At 37.7% G+C, this 17,222-nt stretch overlaps 1 protein-coding gene across 6 annotated transcripts in view; it reads right to left on the minus strand.

Annotated features, from left to right (window-relative positions):
• Positions 1 to 17,222, minus strand: part of APOOL (apolipoprotein O like) — a 144,262-nt gene that overhangs the window by 2,497 nt on the left and 124,543 nt on the right. Inside the window, exon 9 of one of the 6 annotated variants that reach the window (XM_082715988.1) lies at positions 2,947 to 3,205. The exons of the other annotated variants lie outside the window; for them this stretch is intronic. Coding sequence (XP_082572114.1) covers positions 3,201 to 3,205 — 5 coding nt within the window. The 3' untranslated portion in view covers positions 2,947 to 3,200. Of the gene's footprint in view, positions 1 to 2,946; positions 3,206 to 17,222 lie in introns of those variants that run through there. 6 annotated transcript variants of the gene reach the window in all.

The raw sequence follows: 17,222 nt of genomic DNA on the forward strand, positions 1-17,222 counted from the left end.
TATAAAATGGGGGTTAGAGTAGTAACAATGTCATACGATTATTTTAGTATTCAATATAATAATACAAAGTGCTGCATATAATACCCTGTGCGTGGTAAGTAGGCAAGAAATAGCTATTTTTATATTTACTTTGTGATGTAAGATTAAAAATATTTTTTCAGAAATGTTTTTTTTTCAAAATCTGATTTAAAATAATTTAGTTATATTTGGGAAATATCTTTTTCCCAGAGAGGAATTTAATTTCCAATTTTATGAAAACAAAGGGGAAAAACAGATTTACATACAATAATTTATTTTATGTCTATCTCTTCAGAAACTCTCTATTTCATAAAGTGTCATATACCTATACGTAACTTCACTACCAAATATATCTTTAAAAACCCAGATCATAAGTAATCACTATCCATACACTCATATAGTTCTCCATAGGAGAGAAACTTTTTTTAGGATAGAAATTCTTAATATGGGATCCTTTGGGGGGTCTAGGGACAGAATTCATATGATCTATGAATTTAAGTGTAGGAAATTTGTCTTCATTTTCATTAACTTCGGACTGAAAATGAATATTTTCTTCAGTAATGAATGTAGGCAACAAACACACAATAGTATTAGGAGGACCTCAGATTTTGTCACTAACAGATATCACAAATATTTTCATATCATGCTGCAGTTGCAAATACTTTGCAATATTTATACTTACCACTACTTCAAAACTATGGATTTTATTACATCTTTTAGGCACTGTTGTTTAATACATTTAAAGAAACACATATCATATATTTTGTTTTATCGACTTAAAAGCATTATTCTGAGAAGAGATCCATCACACACAAAAAGTTTAAGAAACTCATTCGGCTTCTTTCTCAAATGTATCTTTACTGCCACCTGGTGGAAGTGTTTCCTCAGTACAAGTGAAAAGCATCCTAGGAAACATCTTCTTTATCAAACGTATTGCAGTAAGTGTATAACAAATATTTTACATAAGTCTGAATGTGCCTAATTTGCTTAACAATGCCAATCAGTTGACTAAGTTCTCTAACACTTCTACTTATTTCCTTAATATATATTCTTGTCCAAAGTCTAGTCATAACTTCAGCTCACCCAAATTGAAACGTTCCATTGACCTACCTTTCAAAATTTATTGAAAGGCCTCAGAATTTTAAATTATCCACAGCTTATGTCAGACATTATTAACTAGAGGAATATGCACAGAGAACTACCTGTGGACCTTTGCCTACAATCCATCTGCTTAGAGGCTTCACCTCTGAAGATTCTAATTTATAATCCTTGAGTAAAGTGAATTTTAGAAAACAAACAACTTCAGTAACTGTAACATGGATCTCTCTAGTTTAGAACCACTTAGCCTAGGTCATTTGTTTTCTGCCTTTTAAAAAAGATTCATCTCCTGCTATTTTGAGTAACTAAGGATTACATCTTTCCTCTTAGAAATTTCTTCACCCCTTGAGCTGATCAAGAGCTCTCTCCTCCCAAAGGGTTAACAGTAATAACTCTTCTTGAATCTCAATCTTAACCCATTAGAATGCTTTTCTTTGTACTTTATCATATTTTTAATCTTTCATTAAAAAGTGGCTTTCATACTTAGTTTTTTAGATTTTAAAAAGCTGGTGTTATTATGATGAGCATTGGGTTTTTGTACAGAAGTGCTGAGTCACTATACTGTAAGCCTGAAATTAGTATTACACTGTATTTAACTAACTGGAATTTAAATAAAAACTTAAAAGCTGGTGTTACAACAAACAGGAAAGGATAAAGATGTTTAAAGTCATAAAATAACAATAAATTTTCTTAAATAGCCATCATGTGATATCTACTCACTGATAATTTAGTTCACAAAATTATCTCATTTATATTCTGAGCAACTTAGATATAAAAATGGGACAGATCACTAATAAATTTCTGAGTGAAGTTAGTATTGTTATAAATTCTATTTGTTTCTTTGTATAAAATTGAGATGATATTCAGAATTGAGCTTCTAAGTAATTGAGACTAGTCACTGCAATTTACCTTCTCACACTCTTGTTATTTTCATTCTTTTTTCTTCCTGTGCTTCACTTTGGCTACGTTCTATTTACTTGTATTTAAGTTCATTAATTCTGTTCTCTTTTGTATATAGTCTGCTGTTAAATTTAGCCAATGAGTCCTTAATTTCAGGTACTATGTTTTTCACTTCTAGAATATCCACTTGATTTTTTAAGTAGATCTCAATTTCTGCGAAATTATCCATTTTTTATCTTTACTTGTTCATATTTTCCATTTAACATATTAATCAGTTAATTTAAAATCCTCTTCTACAAACTTCAATATTTAGAGCACCGGTAGGTCTACTGTTATTTTCTTGTTTGTCAGTCACATCTTTCTGCCTGTCAGTCATCCTTCTGCCTCTTTGCATAACTAATATTTTGTTTGTTTGCATGGTGGACACTGTGTATAAAAGAACCATAGAAGCTCCAAATGGTATCTTCTATGAGAAAGTAGACCCTTTCCTCTTTAGGAAGGGTAAGGTGCTTATCATCTTAATCCAATCAGATACTGAGCTGAAACCAAGTGTTAAGAGTCAATCAACCACTTGTTCCTCTCTTTTCCTCAGGTATAGCAAACACCAAAGATGCTGACTGAGAGCCTGATGAGTTTCTGTTTCCCTGGCTAAAAAAGACTAGAAAATTTGGTTTTGCCCCTTCAGATGTTTGGAGCTTGGCTATTTAGTCTCCTGACCCATAGAACAGCTGGCAAATATTATAAAGGGAGGATGAGTCATATATTTATGGTACACCTCATCCTTCTAAAAGAAATACCAGCAATCTTTTTCTGCAGTAGGCCAGAGAGTAAATATTGTGACTTTGTAAACCATAAGGTCTCCTTTGCAAGTGCTCAACTTTGCCATTGTAGTATGAAGGCAACCACGGACAATAAATGAAGGAGTGCAGCTGTATTCCAATAAAACTTTATTTATAGACACTAAGATTTGACTTTCATATAATGTTTTCTTGTCACAAAATACTTTTTTTTCCCCGACCATTTAAACCATGTAGAAATCATTCTTGGCTTGTGAAATTTACAAAATAGATGGAGAACCAGATTTGGCAAAATCTGCTTGAGAGGGATATTAATCCTGGGAGAATGTGAGAGATTTTATTCTTCTTTCATCAGATTTCGAAGAGGTCCATGTCTTTAGGAATTTGCTATCCTAAAATAACGCAATTTTTGTTAATAATGTATATGAATGACTATAAACTACCAAGTTCTCTGTCTAGTATAACCAACATATTCTGTATGGTGGTAAGTGGTAGCTATGGCTAAGCTCTCTAGCTAAATGGTGTGCTCCCAAAGCGTGCTCAATGGAAAGACTTGTTTATCAGAAAAATGGCTAATTTCTCTGGGCAAATGATATTTTCTAACACTCACTGAGAATTTAGCATGTGACTGACATGGTACTTGGTGCTTTACATGCAGCATCTCATTTAATCCTTACAACTATGTGAGAAAAACACTATTGTTCCCTTCTTTGTGGATCAGAAGACAGGCTTATGGTATTAGATAATTTTTTTAAAAGGTTTTATTTCTTTATTTGACAGACAGAGATCACAAGTAGGCAGAGAGACAGGCAGAGAGAAAGGAAGAAGCAGGCTACCTGCTGAGCAGAGAGCCAATGCAGTGCTGGATCCCAGGACCCTGGTATCATGATCTGAGCCAAAGGCAGAGGCTTTAACCCACTGAGCCACACAGGTGCCCCAGTTCTAAGGTTTTTTTTGTTTTGTTCTGTTTAATTCTTTAGGATTATCTATATAGAGAGAGGCTTAACTCACTGAGCCATCTAGGTGTCCTGGTATTAGATAATTTGTCCCAAGTAAGAGAACTAGCAAATGTTGGATCTAGGATTCTGTTCCAAGTCTTACACTTAAATCTGTGCTCATAACCACTACTGTTTTCCATGTCTTGGACCTTTGGGATTGCATGTGAAATGTGGAAATGATAAATACCAAAAGTATTCTGTATAATCAATTTTGAATAATATATGATAAGGATGAATAGTACTGGCATATTTCTCTCCTTTACAGGTGAACTTAGAATGATTTTCATATAATACATTAGCCATGACAAGTGGGTAAAGGGTTCTAGAATACACATGTGTGAAGAAAAAGCATGGGCTAGCAATGATTTGGCTCCATTGTTATGCTGTAACATGTTTCATCTCCACAAAAATATTCTTTAATTGACAGGTATTTAGAAAACTGACAGGATATATACTTGTGGGAATACAGTGAACTGTGGATTATCAGAGTCTAAAACCTGCAAACCATTCTAGAACAGAGAAAGGGGAAGATGGTGGCAGAGTAGGAGGACACTAGGCTCATCCTGTCCCATAAATGAAACTAGGTAACTATTAAATCATCCTAAGTCACAGAAATTGACATGAAGACTGGCAGAACAAACTCTACAACTAAAGGCAGAAAGGAGGCCATATTAAAGAAAGAAAAAGGTATGGAGACTTAGGTTTGGGAGAGAAATAGATGGCCACTATGGTGGACAGGGAGGTACAATCTTGGAGAAGGGTGACAGAGAAACAGGAGCACAGGGGAAAAAAAAATCTCCATAGCAAGTGGCTTAGAAAGTGTGAGGGGACAAATTTCAGAAGTGCCTGCAACCAGCTGGGTTTAAAGGTCAGTGGGCAGGGCTTGGGGAGAGCCTAGAACCACTGCTCTTAGAGAGAAGGCAGAGCAAACAGCCTGTGGACATTTAGTGTGGAAACAGTGATCTGAAGAGCACCTGGAAGAAAACTGCAGTGGTTATTTGCTCATCTCAGAGCATGTCACAGAGAGGCAGCATTCACAGAGAGACACCTCCAGGAACAAAGGAACTGGCAGGCATCAATTACCTTCCCAGCCCTTCAGCATAAAAAAAGAGCCATCTGCAGGAACCAGCACAGCCTCCACACTACCTAAATTGGTTACACAAGGTCATGCCCCCCATGCTCTGGGGGAAGTGTCCCTCCTAGTTACACCTGCCTCAGTCCCAGTACAGAGGGCCCTTCCGTGCCCAAACCCCTATCCAAACATGTGTCCCAACCAGGGAGATCTGCAGGGTCTTGGTTCTGTAGGTGGTAGCAAAAGCAGACTGGAGCACGCCTAGTTAAAACTTGCCACATTTAGGCCAAGGATAAAACACTGCCAACAACAGGCAAAGAAAACCTCTGCAAGCAATTGCCCTAAAGAATAAAGTGGCCATGACACAATAATAGAGCACACACAGCACATATTAGAGACGCTCCTGGAAGCTCCAGGCACTAGGGAACAGGGAACACTCAGATGTCTTATTCATAAGGCCACTATCCTCCAGAACAGGAGACATAGCTGACTTTCTTAACACAGAAACAGAAAAATGAAAAGACAGAGGAATTTGTCCTAAATTAAAGAACAGGACAAGACCATGACCAGAGATCTAAGTGAAATGGATCTAAGTAACATGCATGATAGAGAATTTAAATTAAAGATAAAAAGGACACTAACTGGAATTAAAAAAAAAATAGTGGAAGGCATAAAGAAGACTCTTAAGACAGAGATAAGGAATAACAGAACAGAGATACAGAGCTCAATAAACAAAATGAGAAACACATTTGATGGAATAAACACCATGCCGGGAGGAGAGAAATGAATTAATGACCCAGAAGACAGAGTGATGGAAAGTAATCAACCTGAAAAAATGAAAAAAATATATATACAAACAAGGATAGACTCAGAGAACTCAGTGACAACATGGATGTAATGATATTCACATTATAGGAGTCCCAGAAGTAGAAGAGGAAAAAAAAGGGGCACAGAAAATTTCTTTCAGAGATAACAGATGAATATTTCCCTAATTGGGCAAGGAAAGAGATCCAGTAGGCAAAGAAAAACCACAACAAAGTCAACAAAGCAGATTTACACCAAGACATATTATAATTAAATGGCAAAATACAGTGATAAAGGATAAAAAATTAAAAGCAGCAAGACAAAAGTAGACAGTTACATACAAAGGAAACACCATCAGGCTATCAAGGGATTTATTTGCATAAACTCTGCAAGCAAAAAGAGACGGGCATGATATATTCAAAGTTTTGAATGGGAAAAATCTGCAGCCAGTAATGTTCTATTCAACAAGGCTTTAACTCAGACTACAAGGAGAGATAAAGTTTCCCAGACAAACAAAAAGTAAAGGAGTTCATGATAACTAAACCAGACCCGCAAGAACTATTAAAGGGGACTCTGAGTGGAAAGGAAAGACTAAAAGTGACAGAAAATAGGTAGGAAACATAAAAGCAGCAAAAACGAGTATTTCTCTAAAAATTAGACAAGGAACCCACAAAATAAAAAGATATAAAATATGAAACCATATCCTTAACACAGAGAGAAGAGAAGAATAAACTGGTCCAAACCATTAAATAATATAGAGCTACATGCAGAAGATGCTATATACAAAGTTGATGGTAATACCATATTAGAAAACCTATAATAGATATGCAGAAAATACAAAGAAATCCAAATATATCACTAAAGAAAACCAGCAAACCATGGAAGAGAGAAAGAAAAATCAGAGGAATCAGAAATAACCATAAAATAGAGAGTATACTGGCAATAAGTACATATTTATCAACAATTAGCCTGAATGTTCATGGAATAAAAGCTCCAATCAAAAGACATGGGGTATCAGAATGGATTAAAAAATATATAAGACCCAGCTTACTGCCTAAAAGAGACTCATTTTGGACCTAAAGACACCTACACATCGAAGGTGAGGGGACAGAGAAACATCTAACATGCAAATGGATGTCAAAAGAAAGCTGGAATAACAATACTTATATTTGACAAAACATACTTTAAAGCAAAGACTGTAAGAAGAGTCAAAGAAGGGTACTATACAACCATTAAGGGGATATTTCAACAAGAAGATAGAACAACTCTAAATATTTATGTACCCAACACAGGAGCACCCAAATACATGAAACAGTTAATAACAAACATAAAGGAACTAAAGGAAAATAATCTAATTATAGTAGTGGACTTGAACATCCCACTTAAGAGCAATGCACAGATCATCTAAAAAGAAAATCAACAAGGGAACAATGGCTTTGAATAACACACAGGACCAGATAGACTGAACCAATATATTCAGAAGATTTCATCCTAAAAGAGCAGAATACACATTCTTTTCAAGTGCACATGGACTATTTCCCAGAATAAATAATATATGAGGGGCGCCTGGGTGGCTCAGTGGATTAAGCCGCTGCCTTCAGCTCAGGTCATGATCTCAGGGTCCTGGGATCGAGACCCGCATCAGGCTCTCTGCTCAGCGGGAAGCCTGCTTCTTCCTCTCTCTCTGCCTGCGTCTCTGACTACTTGTGATCTCTGTCTGTCAAATAAATAAAATAAAAATCTTAAAAAAAAATAATATATGAGATCACAAAAAAGCTTTAACAAACTGAAAAAAATTGAAGCATACCACATATCTCTTCTGACCACAACACTATGAAACTAGAAGTCACCCACAAGAAAAAAAAATCTGCGAAGTCCACAAATACATGGAGGTTAAATAACATGCTCCTAAAGAATGAATGTGTCGATCAGGAAATTAAAAAAAGTTATAAGAAAGAACATGGAAACACATTAAAACAAAAGCACAATGATTCAAAACTTTTGGGACATAGCAAAAAGAAGTTCTAAGAAGGAAGTTTATAGCAACACAGGCTTACATCAAGAAGCAATAAAAATCTCAAATAAACAATGTAACTTTACACCTAAGAAGCAGGAAAAGAGAAACAAACAATACCTCAAACCAGCAGAAAGGAGGACATGATAAAGATCAGAGCAGAAACAAATGATATATAAACTAAAAAAAGCAAACAATACAAAGGGTCAATGAAACCTGGTTTCTTTGAATGAGGTGGTTCTTTGAAAAAAAAAAAAAAAAGGATAAAATTGGTAAAATCTAGCCATACTCATTAAGAAAAAAATGGGAAAGAACTCCAGTAAATAAAATTATAAATGAGAGAAGAGAAATAAAACCAACATCAAAGAAATACAATTATAAGAGAATATTAAGAAATCAATATGCTGACAAATTGGTCAACCTAGAGGACATGGATAAATTTCTAGAAAAGTATAAACTATCAAAATTGAAACAGGAAGAAATAGAACATTTGAACAGACTGATCACCATTTAAAAAACTGAATCAGTAATCAAAAAATCCCAAACCAACAAAATTCCAAGACCAGATGGCTTTACAAGGGCATTCTACCAAACATTTAAAGGAGGGGGAGATGAAGCATGAGAGTCTGTGGACTCTAAGAAACAAACTGAGGCTTTTGGAAGGGAGGGATTGGGAGGATGGATGGTGGGTATTAAGGAGGGCACATATTGCATGGAGCACTGGGTGTGCTGTATAAACAATGAATCTTGGAACACTGAGAAGTAAAATAAAATAAAAAAATAAATGTAATATGTTAAATACTTTAGGAGATATTATAGAAAACAAATGTGTATAGAACAAAAAAAAGAAAAAAAGAAGAGTTCCTACCTACTCTTCTCAAACTGTTCCAAAAAGTAGAAAAGGGAGGAAAACTTCCAAATTCATTCTACGAGGCCAGCATTACCCTGATACCAAAACCAGATAAAGACAACCCTAACAGGGAAAATGATAGGCCATTATCTCTGATGACCACAGATGCAAAAAACATCAACAAAATGCTAAGAAATCTAATTCAACAATACATTAAAAATCATTCATCACAATCAACTGGGATTTATATCTGTGTTGCAAGGGTGGTTTATTTTTCACAAATCAATCAACAGGTTACATCACATCAATGAGAGAAAGGGTAAGAAACATATTTTCATCTGAACAGATACAGAAAGAGCCTTTGACAAAGTACAACATTCATTCATGATAAAAACTTTCAACAAAGATTTAGAGGGAACAAACATCAACATAATAAAGGCAATATAAGAAAAACCCACATTAACATGATAATCCACGGGGAAAAACTGAAACCTTTTCCCCTAACATGACCAAGACAAGGATATCCACTCTCACCACATTGATTCAACATAGCACTGGAAGTCCTAGCCACAGCAATTAGACAACAAAAAGAAATAAAAGACAACAATTTGGTAAAGAAGTTAAACTTTAACTCTTTGCAGCTGACCTTGTATTTTATACAGAAAATCTAAGAGACCCCACCAAAAAACTGCAAAATGATAAAAGATTTAAAAGTTGCAGAACACAAAATCAAAGTACAGAAAGCTGTTGCAATTTCTAGACACCAGTAGTGAATAAACAGAAAGTAATTAAGGAATCAATCCTATTTTCAAATGTTCCAAAAACAAAAAGTTAGCTAGGAATAAGTTTGACCACAGAGGTGAAAGACGTGTATTCTGACAACTACAGAATGCTTATGAAAGAGACTGAAGATGACACAAAGAAGCAGACATTTCATGCTTACGGATGGAAGTAGAGATACTGTTAAAACGGGCTATACTACCCAAAGCAATTTACACATTTAATGTAATCCCTATCAAAATACCACCAGCATTTTTCACAGAACAAGAACAAACAATCCTAAAATTGTATGGAATCACAAAAGACCCCAAGTCACCAAAGCAACCTTGAAAAAGCAAACAAAGCTGGAGGCATGATAATTGTGTTACAAAGCTGTAGTACTCAAATCGGTATGATAATGGCACAAAAACAGATATATAGATCAATGGAACATAATAGAAACACAGAAATGAACCCACAACTATATGGTTAATCAATCTTCAACAAAGCAACAAAAAGTAACCAGTGGTGTTGGGCAAACCAGAAAGTAACATATTTAAAAGTGGTACTACTGGTACTAGGAACACTTTGTTATAACATACAAAAAACTAAAGTCAGAGTGGATTAAAGACCTAAATGTGAGACTTGAACCCCTAAAAATCCTAGAAGAGAGTACAGGCAATAATGTCTCAGAAATCAGCCATAGCCAACACTTTACTAGAAAGGTCCCCTGAGGCAAGGGAAAGAAAAGCAATAAACTATGGGGAGTAAATCAATACAAAAGGCTCCTACACAATGAAGGAAATAACAAAACTAAAAGGCAACCTATTGAATGGTAGAGGATATTTGCTAATGACATTGCCAAAAAAGGGTTAGTATCTAAACCATATTAAGAACTTAATACAACTCAAAACCCGAAAGCAACAATAAAAAAATGTAATTAAAAATGGGTAAAAAGCATGAACAGGTATTTCTCTGAAGTAGACATACTGATAACCAAAAGACACATGAAAAGATGCTCATTATCACTTGTCATCAGGGAAATGCAAATCAAAACTACAATGCAGTATCAACTCAAACCTGTCAGAATGGATAAAATCAACAGCACAAGAAACAAAAGGTATTGGGGAGGATGTAGAGAAAAATCAACCCTACTGCACTGGGTGGGAATGCAAACTGGGGCAGCCAGTCTGGAAAACAGTATGGAGGTTCCTTAGAGTTAAAAATAGAATTATGCTATGATTCAACAACTACACTAGTGGGTATTTATCCAAAGAATATAAAAATACTAATTCAAAGGGATACAGGCACCCCTGTGTTTATAGCAGCATTATTTATAATCGCCAAGATATGGAAGTAACACATGTATCCACTGACTGATGAATGGATAAAGATGTGGCAAAGGAGTAAAAATGGTAGAGGAATGGGGGACCTTAAGTTTGTCTCATCCCTTGAACACAGCTAGATAAATATCAAATCACTCTGAACACCCAAGAAATCTGAGAACAGCACAAACTGCACATCTACAGGTAGAAAAACAGTCACCTTTGGGAAGGTAGATGTTGTGGAGAGTTGAAAAGAACTGTGGGTGTGGCAGAGTGGAGGGAGTCCTGATCATGAAGAGAAAAGCAAGAGAGAAAGAGAGAGGGAGAGAAAGAAGAGTGAAAGCACAAGCAGGGGAATGCACAAGAAAATCTCTTCCCCAAAACTACTGACTGGGAAAATGAGAGGGGTTAACTACTTAAGTTTTTATAAGCAGCAGAGCTCAAAGTCAAATCAGAAGTCTGCACTATCACTGGGGTCATGCTTGGTAGGTTTAGTGATGCTCCAGTAGGGAAGGAAGGCTGAGACCCAGGAGCAGGCAGCATGGTCTGAGGAGCCAATGGGTCACATAATGAGAAAGTTCCCATTCCTGCAGTGCATCTGAGAGTGCTGTCACAGCACCTCTGGGGACAAAAGAGCTGGCGGTACCAATGTGCTGCCCTGCTCACTAGCAAAGGAACAAAGATACCAGCTGTGGGCAGCAAACCTTGGCACCAGCCTTTTGGTGTGCTTTACATAAACTCTGAACCACTGCACAGTCATGCTACTGCTTTTCTGGGACAGACCAGAACAGGGCACAACACAGCTAAACCCTCCCCTAGAGGATCAGTATAGGTCCACACCGAGTGGGTCGCTAAAATTTGGAGTTTTGTAACCCAGCTACAGGCCTGCGATAAAACACAGGGGTACTGTGACACCTAGCAGGGAGATAGCTCAGATATCCCCAGAGAGGGTAAAGGCAAGGATCTTAAGGAATCTGGTGAGACACAAGAGGTGATTGTCTGCTCTTCAGTGAGGACTTCCTGAAGAGTGGCAGGTGTGAATTCCCTGCTCCAGGGAAAGGAGAGGAGGGTGACCCTCCCACCCATTCTTCCTTCACCCATTAGCACTGACTGACTTCAGAGAGCAACATAGCGCCACTCAGTGGAGGCCAGAGCTGCTTACACCAAGCCCCATCCCCTAGTGCTCCTAGTGCATTTCCACTAGGGCAAGTGTGGATGAGAATCAGTGCAGCAGGGCCCTCCCCTAGAAGATCAGCACAAAACCCTTGCAGGTACCAAGTCTACTAATTCACAGAGTGCAGCAAAGCTTTAGTTTTAAGGGAAATGGGATCTACCTTTTTTTTTTTCATCTAGCTTCTTTTAACAAGCAGACCAAAACGCACCTATTTAAACCTTGCCACACAGTAGACATGGTCTAAACATCCCTCACTGCAGGCAAGGAGAAACTGCAGAGGACTGCCCTGAGGAAAGGAACAACAAAAACACAAGAGCAGAGCACACACTTTGAAACACCTCCTGAAGCACTAGGTCCAAGACAGTATAGGACCTCTTAAAATAGCCATTACTCTCAGGAGCAGCAACAGAACAGGCTTTCCTAACAATAACACATGAAAAAAAAAAAAAAAAAAACCAGTGACCTAGACATAAATGACACTATGGAGGAATTTACCCTAAAAGAAAGAACAGGAGGAAATGATGGCCAGGGATTTAATCAATACAGATATAAGCATGATGCCTGAACCACAATTTGAAATAATGATTATATGGATCCTAGCTAGGCTTGAGAAAGGCACAGAAGACACCAGAGAATCCCTTACAACAGAGGTAAAAGAACTATAAACTAGTCAAGCCAAAATAAAAAATGCTATAATCAAGATGACAGTCTGACTGGATATAATGACAAGAATGGACACACCAGAGGAATCAGTAATACAGAAGATAAAATTATGTAAAATAATGAAACTGAAAAGAAGAGGTAAAAAAAAGTTACTGGATCACGAATGTAGATGTAGGGAATTCAGTGACTCCTTAAAATGTAGTAACAGTCATATCAAAGGAGTCCAAGAAGTAGAGAAACAAGGAAAGGCAGAAGGTTTATTTGTGCAAAGTATAACTGAAAACTTCCCTAATCAGAGATAGGAAATAGACACTGAAATTTAAGAAACACAAAGAACTCCCATTATACACATTCAGTATACATATGTATATATACTATACATTCACAATATACACAGAGAAGGAAAGAATCCTGAAAGTAGCAATAGGGAAAAAATCCTTAAACAAGGGAACACAAGTCAGGTTTGCAGCAGACCTAGCCACAGAAACATCATAGGGCAGAAAACAGTGGTGTGATATATTCAAAGTGCTGAATGGGAAAAATACGCAGCCAAGAATACTTATACACTAAGCCTGTCATTCAGAATCAACAAACAATAACAACAAACAATCGAAGAAACAAACCAAAAAAAAAAAAAAAAAAAAAAAGGAGGTTGTAACCACTAAACCAGGCCTGCAAGAAAAATTAAAGGGAACACTCTGAGTAGGGAAAAAGATGATATGAAGAAACAAAGACTAGAAAGGAAAGGAGAGCACCACCAGAAACACCAATTTACAGATAACATGATGGCACTAAATTCATAGCTACCAATAATCACTCTGAATATAAATGCATTAAATGCTCCAATCAAAAGACACAGGGTATCAGAATGGATTAAAAAAAAAAGACCTTTATATATGCTGTCTACAGAAAACTCATTTTATACCTAAAGCCACTTGGAGATTGAAAGTAAGGGGATGGGGGAAGACAAGATAGCAGGGAAGTAGGAGGAGGCACCGTTTCAACCTGTACCCTAAAGTGAGCTGATTACCTGATTACCCATGAAATCAGCCTGAGATCAGAATTATACACGTCTGGATCTCTACAGGGGCAGAAGACACCAGTGAAAAGGTAAAGCAGAGTGGGAATGTCGGACTGATATCAGAAGATAAACAAAAGGGGGAGGGAGCCACCAGAGGCGACTGATTGGAAAGTAATAACTCTAATACAAGAGCACCCTGCATCTGGGGACCAGCATTAACTTGGAGTCTAGTTGAAAGCACTAAAAAAAAAGCAAAGGATCACAGGAGGGAAATTGTGGGAATCAGGGCAGCTAGGGACAGGGGCCTATGTCCCTGGACACAGTACAGCCTTCCCGGGCGCTGAGCCAGAGAGAGTGTGGTGGAGAAACCATGTCTTGGTCTCTGAGCCGCCAGCGCGCTGGAGAACGCATGGGTTCTGGCTCCTGTGAGGGGCTGGGAGCCTCACCGGATGGCAGAATGACAAGCCATGCTAACAGAGCCTGAGACATGCGAGCCCCTCACCCTCCCCTGAGAGAGGTGCTCGAAGGCCCAGCCCAGTGCTCTTAGACCCGTGTCATACTATCAGAGCCCCACACCATCCCCTGAGAGAGGTGTGTGAAAGCCCAGCCTGGTGCTCTCAGACCCGTGCCCTGCTACCAGAACCTGTGACTCGAGCGACCCACACCCTCCCCTGAGAGAGGTGCACACAAGCCCAGTGCTCTTAGACCCAGAAAGACCAGGCACTCCCAGCCCGGGCCAGTGGGAAAATCTCAGTGTGCGATCACTACTTGGAACCTCTCTGGCAGTCTGGAGCTGCCCAGACAGCCACCGCTGCCATGGTTTTGGGTACAAGCAGAAGATCCTACGTCCTCAGGGACCCTGGCTCAAAACTCCTCTGCAAACTGCCAGGGGGGAATTTAGATGGGCTCTGAAGTCCCCACAGGGGAGCAGACTAAGGCTTCTCTCTCAGAGGGAAGTCAGGGTGCAGTTTGCTTTCCTCTGAACCTACAAAAACCATCAAAAGCGGTCAAGGCGAGAGGAAAAAAAGTGAACAAACATAAAAACCTCCAGAAAACAAAAGCCTGAAAAAACTGGTTTCCTCAGAGCCCACCCCCTTGAGGGGGGCTGGGAGGACTTAACTCAGGGAACATCATTGACTGAAAACCCACCGGGCAGGCCCCTCCCTCAGAAAACCAACCAGGAAAGAAAAAAAAGAGACTATAAGAGAAAAACCGCCACTATTTCATAGACACAACTTCTATTTTAACTCATTTCCAATATTCTGGTTCATTTTTTTTTATATAGATAATTTTTTTATCCTATTTGCCATCACAGTGAGATGTCCAGTACATCAAATTCCATAATAACCTTCTAACCTGAACTTTTTGATACATATGCCTGGGTTATCTTTTGCATTTCTATTTTTAAATTTTTTTTTAATTTTAGTTTAGTCTAGTTTATTCCTTTTTTATTTTTAACTTTCTAATATTCATATAGAATTAAACTTCAAGGTAATCCCCTTTCCCCAATCAATGCTACCCCTATAGGTAAACCAATTTTTAATCCCCCTATATCTTAGAAAAGTTGAGTCCTATAACAAACATATCAAGATATATCCAGAAGAATCAAAATAACCTTCCTCACCCACACTAAGAATTTATAACCATTCTCCCATCTTTTTCTTCCACCAGTGTTTCTGTGTTTTTGTGTTTGTCCTGATAGTATATAAATCTTATACTTGGGGTACTTTTTTATGAGATTCTTCCTTTTTTTGCTTATATATATACTTTTTTTTTCTATTCTCATATACTTTTATCAGTCTTTTTGTTTGTCTGTTTTTGTTTGTCTACTTCATAAATCTTACCTTGGGGCCCATTTGGGCTGAACCTTCTCTTTTATCTTCCCTTTTTTTTTTCCCTATCTCTCTCTCTCTCTTTTGGTTTTCTCTTTCTTTTCTTTTTTCTCTCGTTTGGGTGGGGAATCCTGATTGATCAGCAGCGTTTCAGGGTACACCTTGACTGCACCATGGTTGATATATCCAACTACATCCGTTCAATCATCTCTCACCAAAATGACTAGCAGGACGAATGCCCAACAGAAGAAAAATACAGAGGATGGGCCTTGGACAGAAATAGAGAGACAACCTACAGAAAGAAAGACTTCAAAGGTAACATGATGTCAATAAAAACGTATCTATCAATTATCAGTCTCAATGTGAAGGACCTAAATGCACCCATAAAACGACACAGGGTTGCAGATTGGATAAAATGACAGGACCCATCCATATGTTGTCTACAAGAGACCCATTTTGAACCTAAAGATACACCCAGACTGAAAGTGAAGGGATGGAGAAGCATCTTTCATGCCTTTGGGCCTCAAAGGAAAGCTGAGGTAATGATTCTCATATCAGAGAAATTAGATTTTAAACTAAAGACTGTACTCAGAGATACAGAAGGACACTACATAATTCTTAAAGGGACTATCCACCAAGATGATCTAAAAATTGTAAATATCTATACCCTCAATATGGGAGCAGTAAATTACATAAGAAAACTGTTAATCAAGATAAAGAGTCATATTGATATGAATACATTAATAGTAGGAGATCTTAACACACCTCTCTCAGAAACAGACAGATCATCGAAGCAGAAAATCAATAAAGAAACAAGAGCATTGAAAGACACATTGGACCAGATGGACCTCATAGATATATACAGAACATTCCACCTTAAAATAATATAATACTCATTCTTCTCAAGTGCACATGGAACCTTCTCAAGAATAAACCACTAATGGGTCACAAATCAGGACTCACCCAATACCAAAAGACTGAGATTATTCCCTGCATATTCTCAGATCACAATGCTTTGAAACTAGAGATCAATCACAAGGAAAAGCTCGGAAGGAACTGAACCTGGAAGCTAAAGACCACCCTGCTTAAGAATGCTTGGATCAACCAGGAGATCAAAGAAGAATTTAAACAATTCATGGAAAACAATGAGAATGAAGACACGTCGGTCCAAAACCTATGGGATACAGCAAAGGCGGTCCTAAGGGGGAAATACATAGCCATCCAAGCCTCCCTCAAAAAAATTGAAAAATCCAGAAACCACCAGCTGTCTCTACACCTTAAAGAACTGGAGAATCAACAACAAATCAAACCAACTCCACACATAAGAAGGGAAATCATCAAGATTAGAGCAGAGATCAATGAGGTAGAAACCAGAGATACAGTAGAATGTATCAATGAAACTAGAAGCTGATTTTTTGAAAGAATCAATAAGACTGATAAACCATTGGCCACACTAATCCAAAGGAAAAGAGAGAAAGCCCAAATTCATAAAATTATGAATGAAAAGGGAGAGATCACAACGAACACCAAGGAAGTAGAAACAATCATCAGAAGTTATTATCAACAGTTATATGCCAATAAGCTAAGCAATCTAGATGAAATGGATGCATTCCTGGAAAACTATAAACTCCCAATATTGAACCAGGAAGAAATTGACAACGTGAGTAGACTGATATCTAGTAAAGAGATTGAAGCAGTGATCAAAAACCTCCCAAAAAACAAGAGCCCAGGACCTGATGGATTCCCTGGGGAATTCTACCAAACTTTCAAAGAAGAAATAACACCTATTCTCCTGAAGCTGTTTCAAAAAATTGAAGCAAAAGGAAAACTTCCAGTCTCTTTTTATGAACCCAGCATTACCCTGACCCCCAGACCAGGCAAAGACCACACCAAAAAG

This window comes from Mustela nivalis (assembly GCF_964662115.1).
Source record: "Mustela nivalis genome assembly, chromosome: X".
NCBI lineage: Eukaryota > Metazoa > Chordata > Mammalia > Carnivora > Mustelidae > Mustela > Mustela nivalis.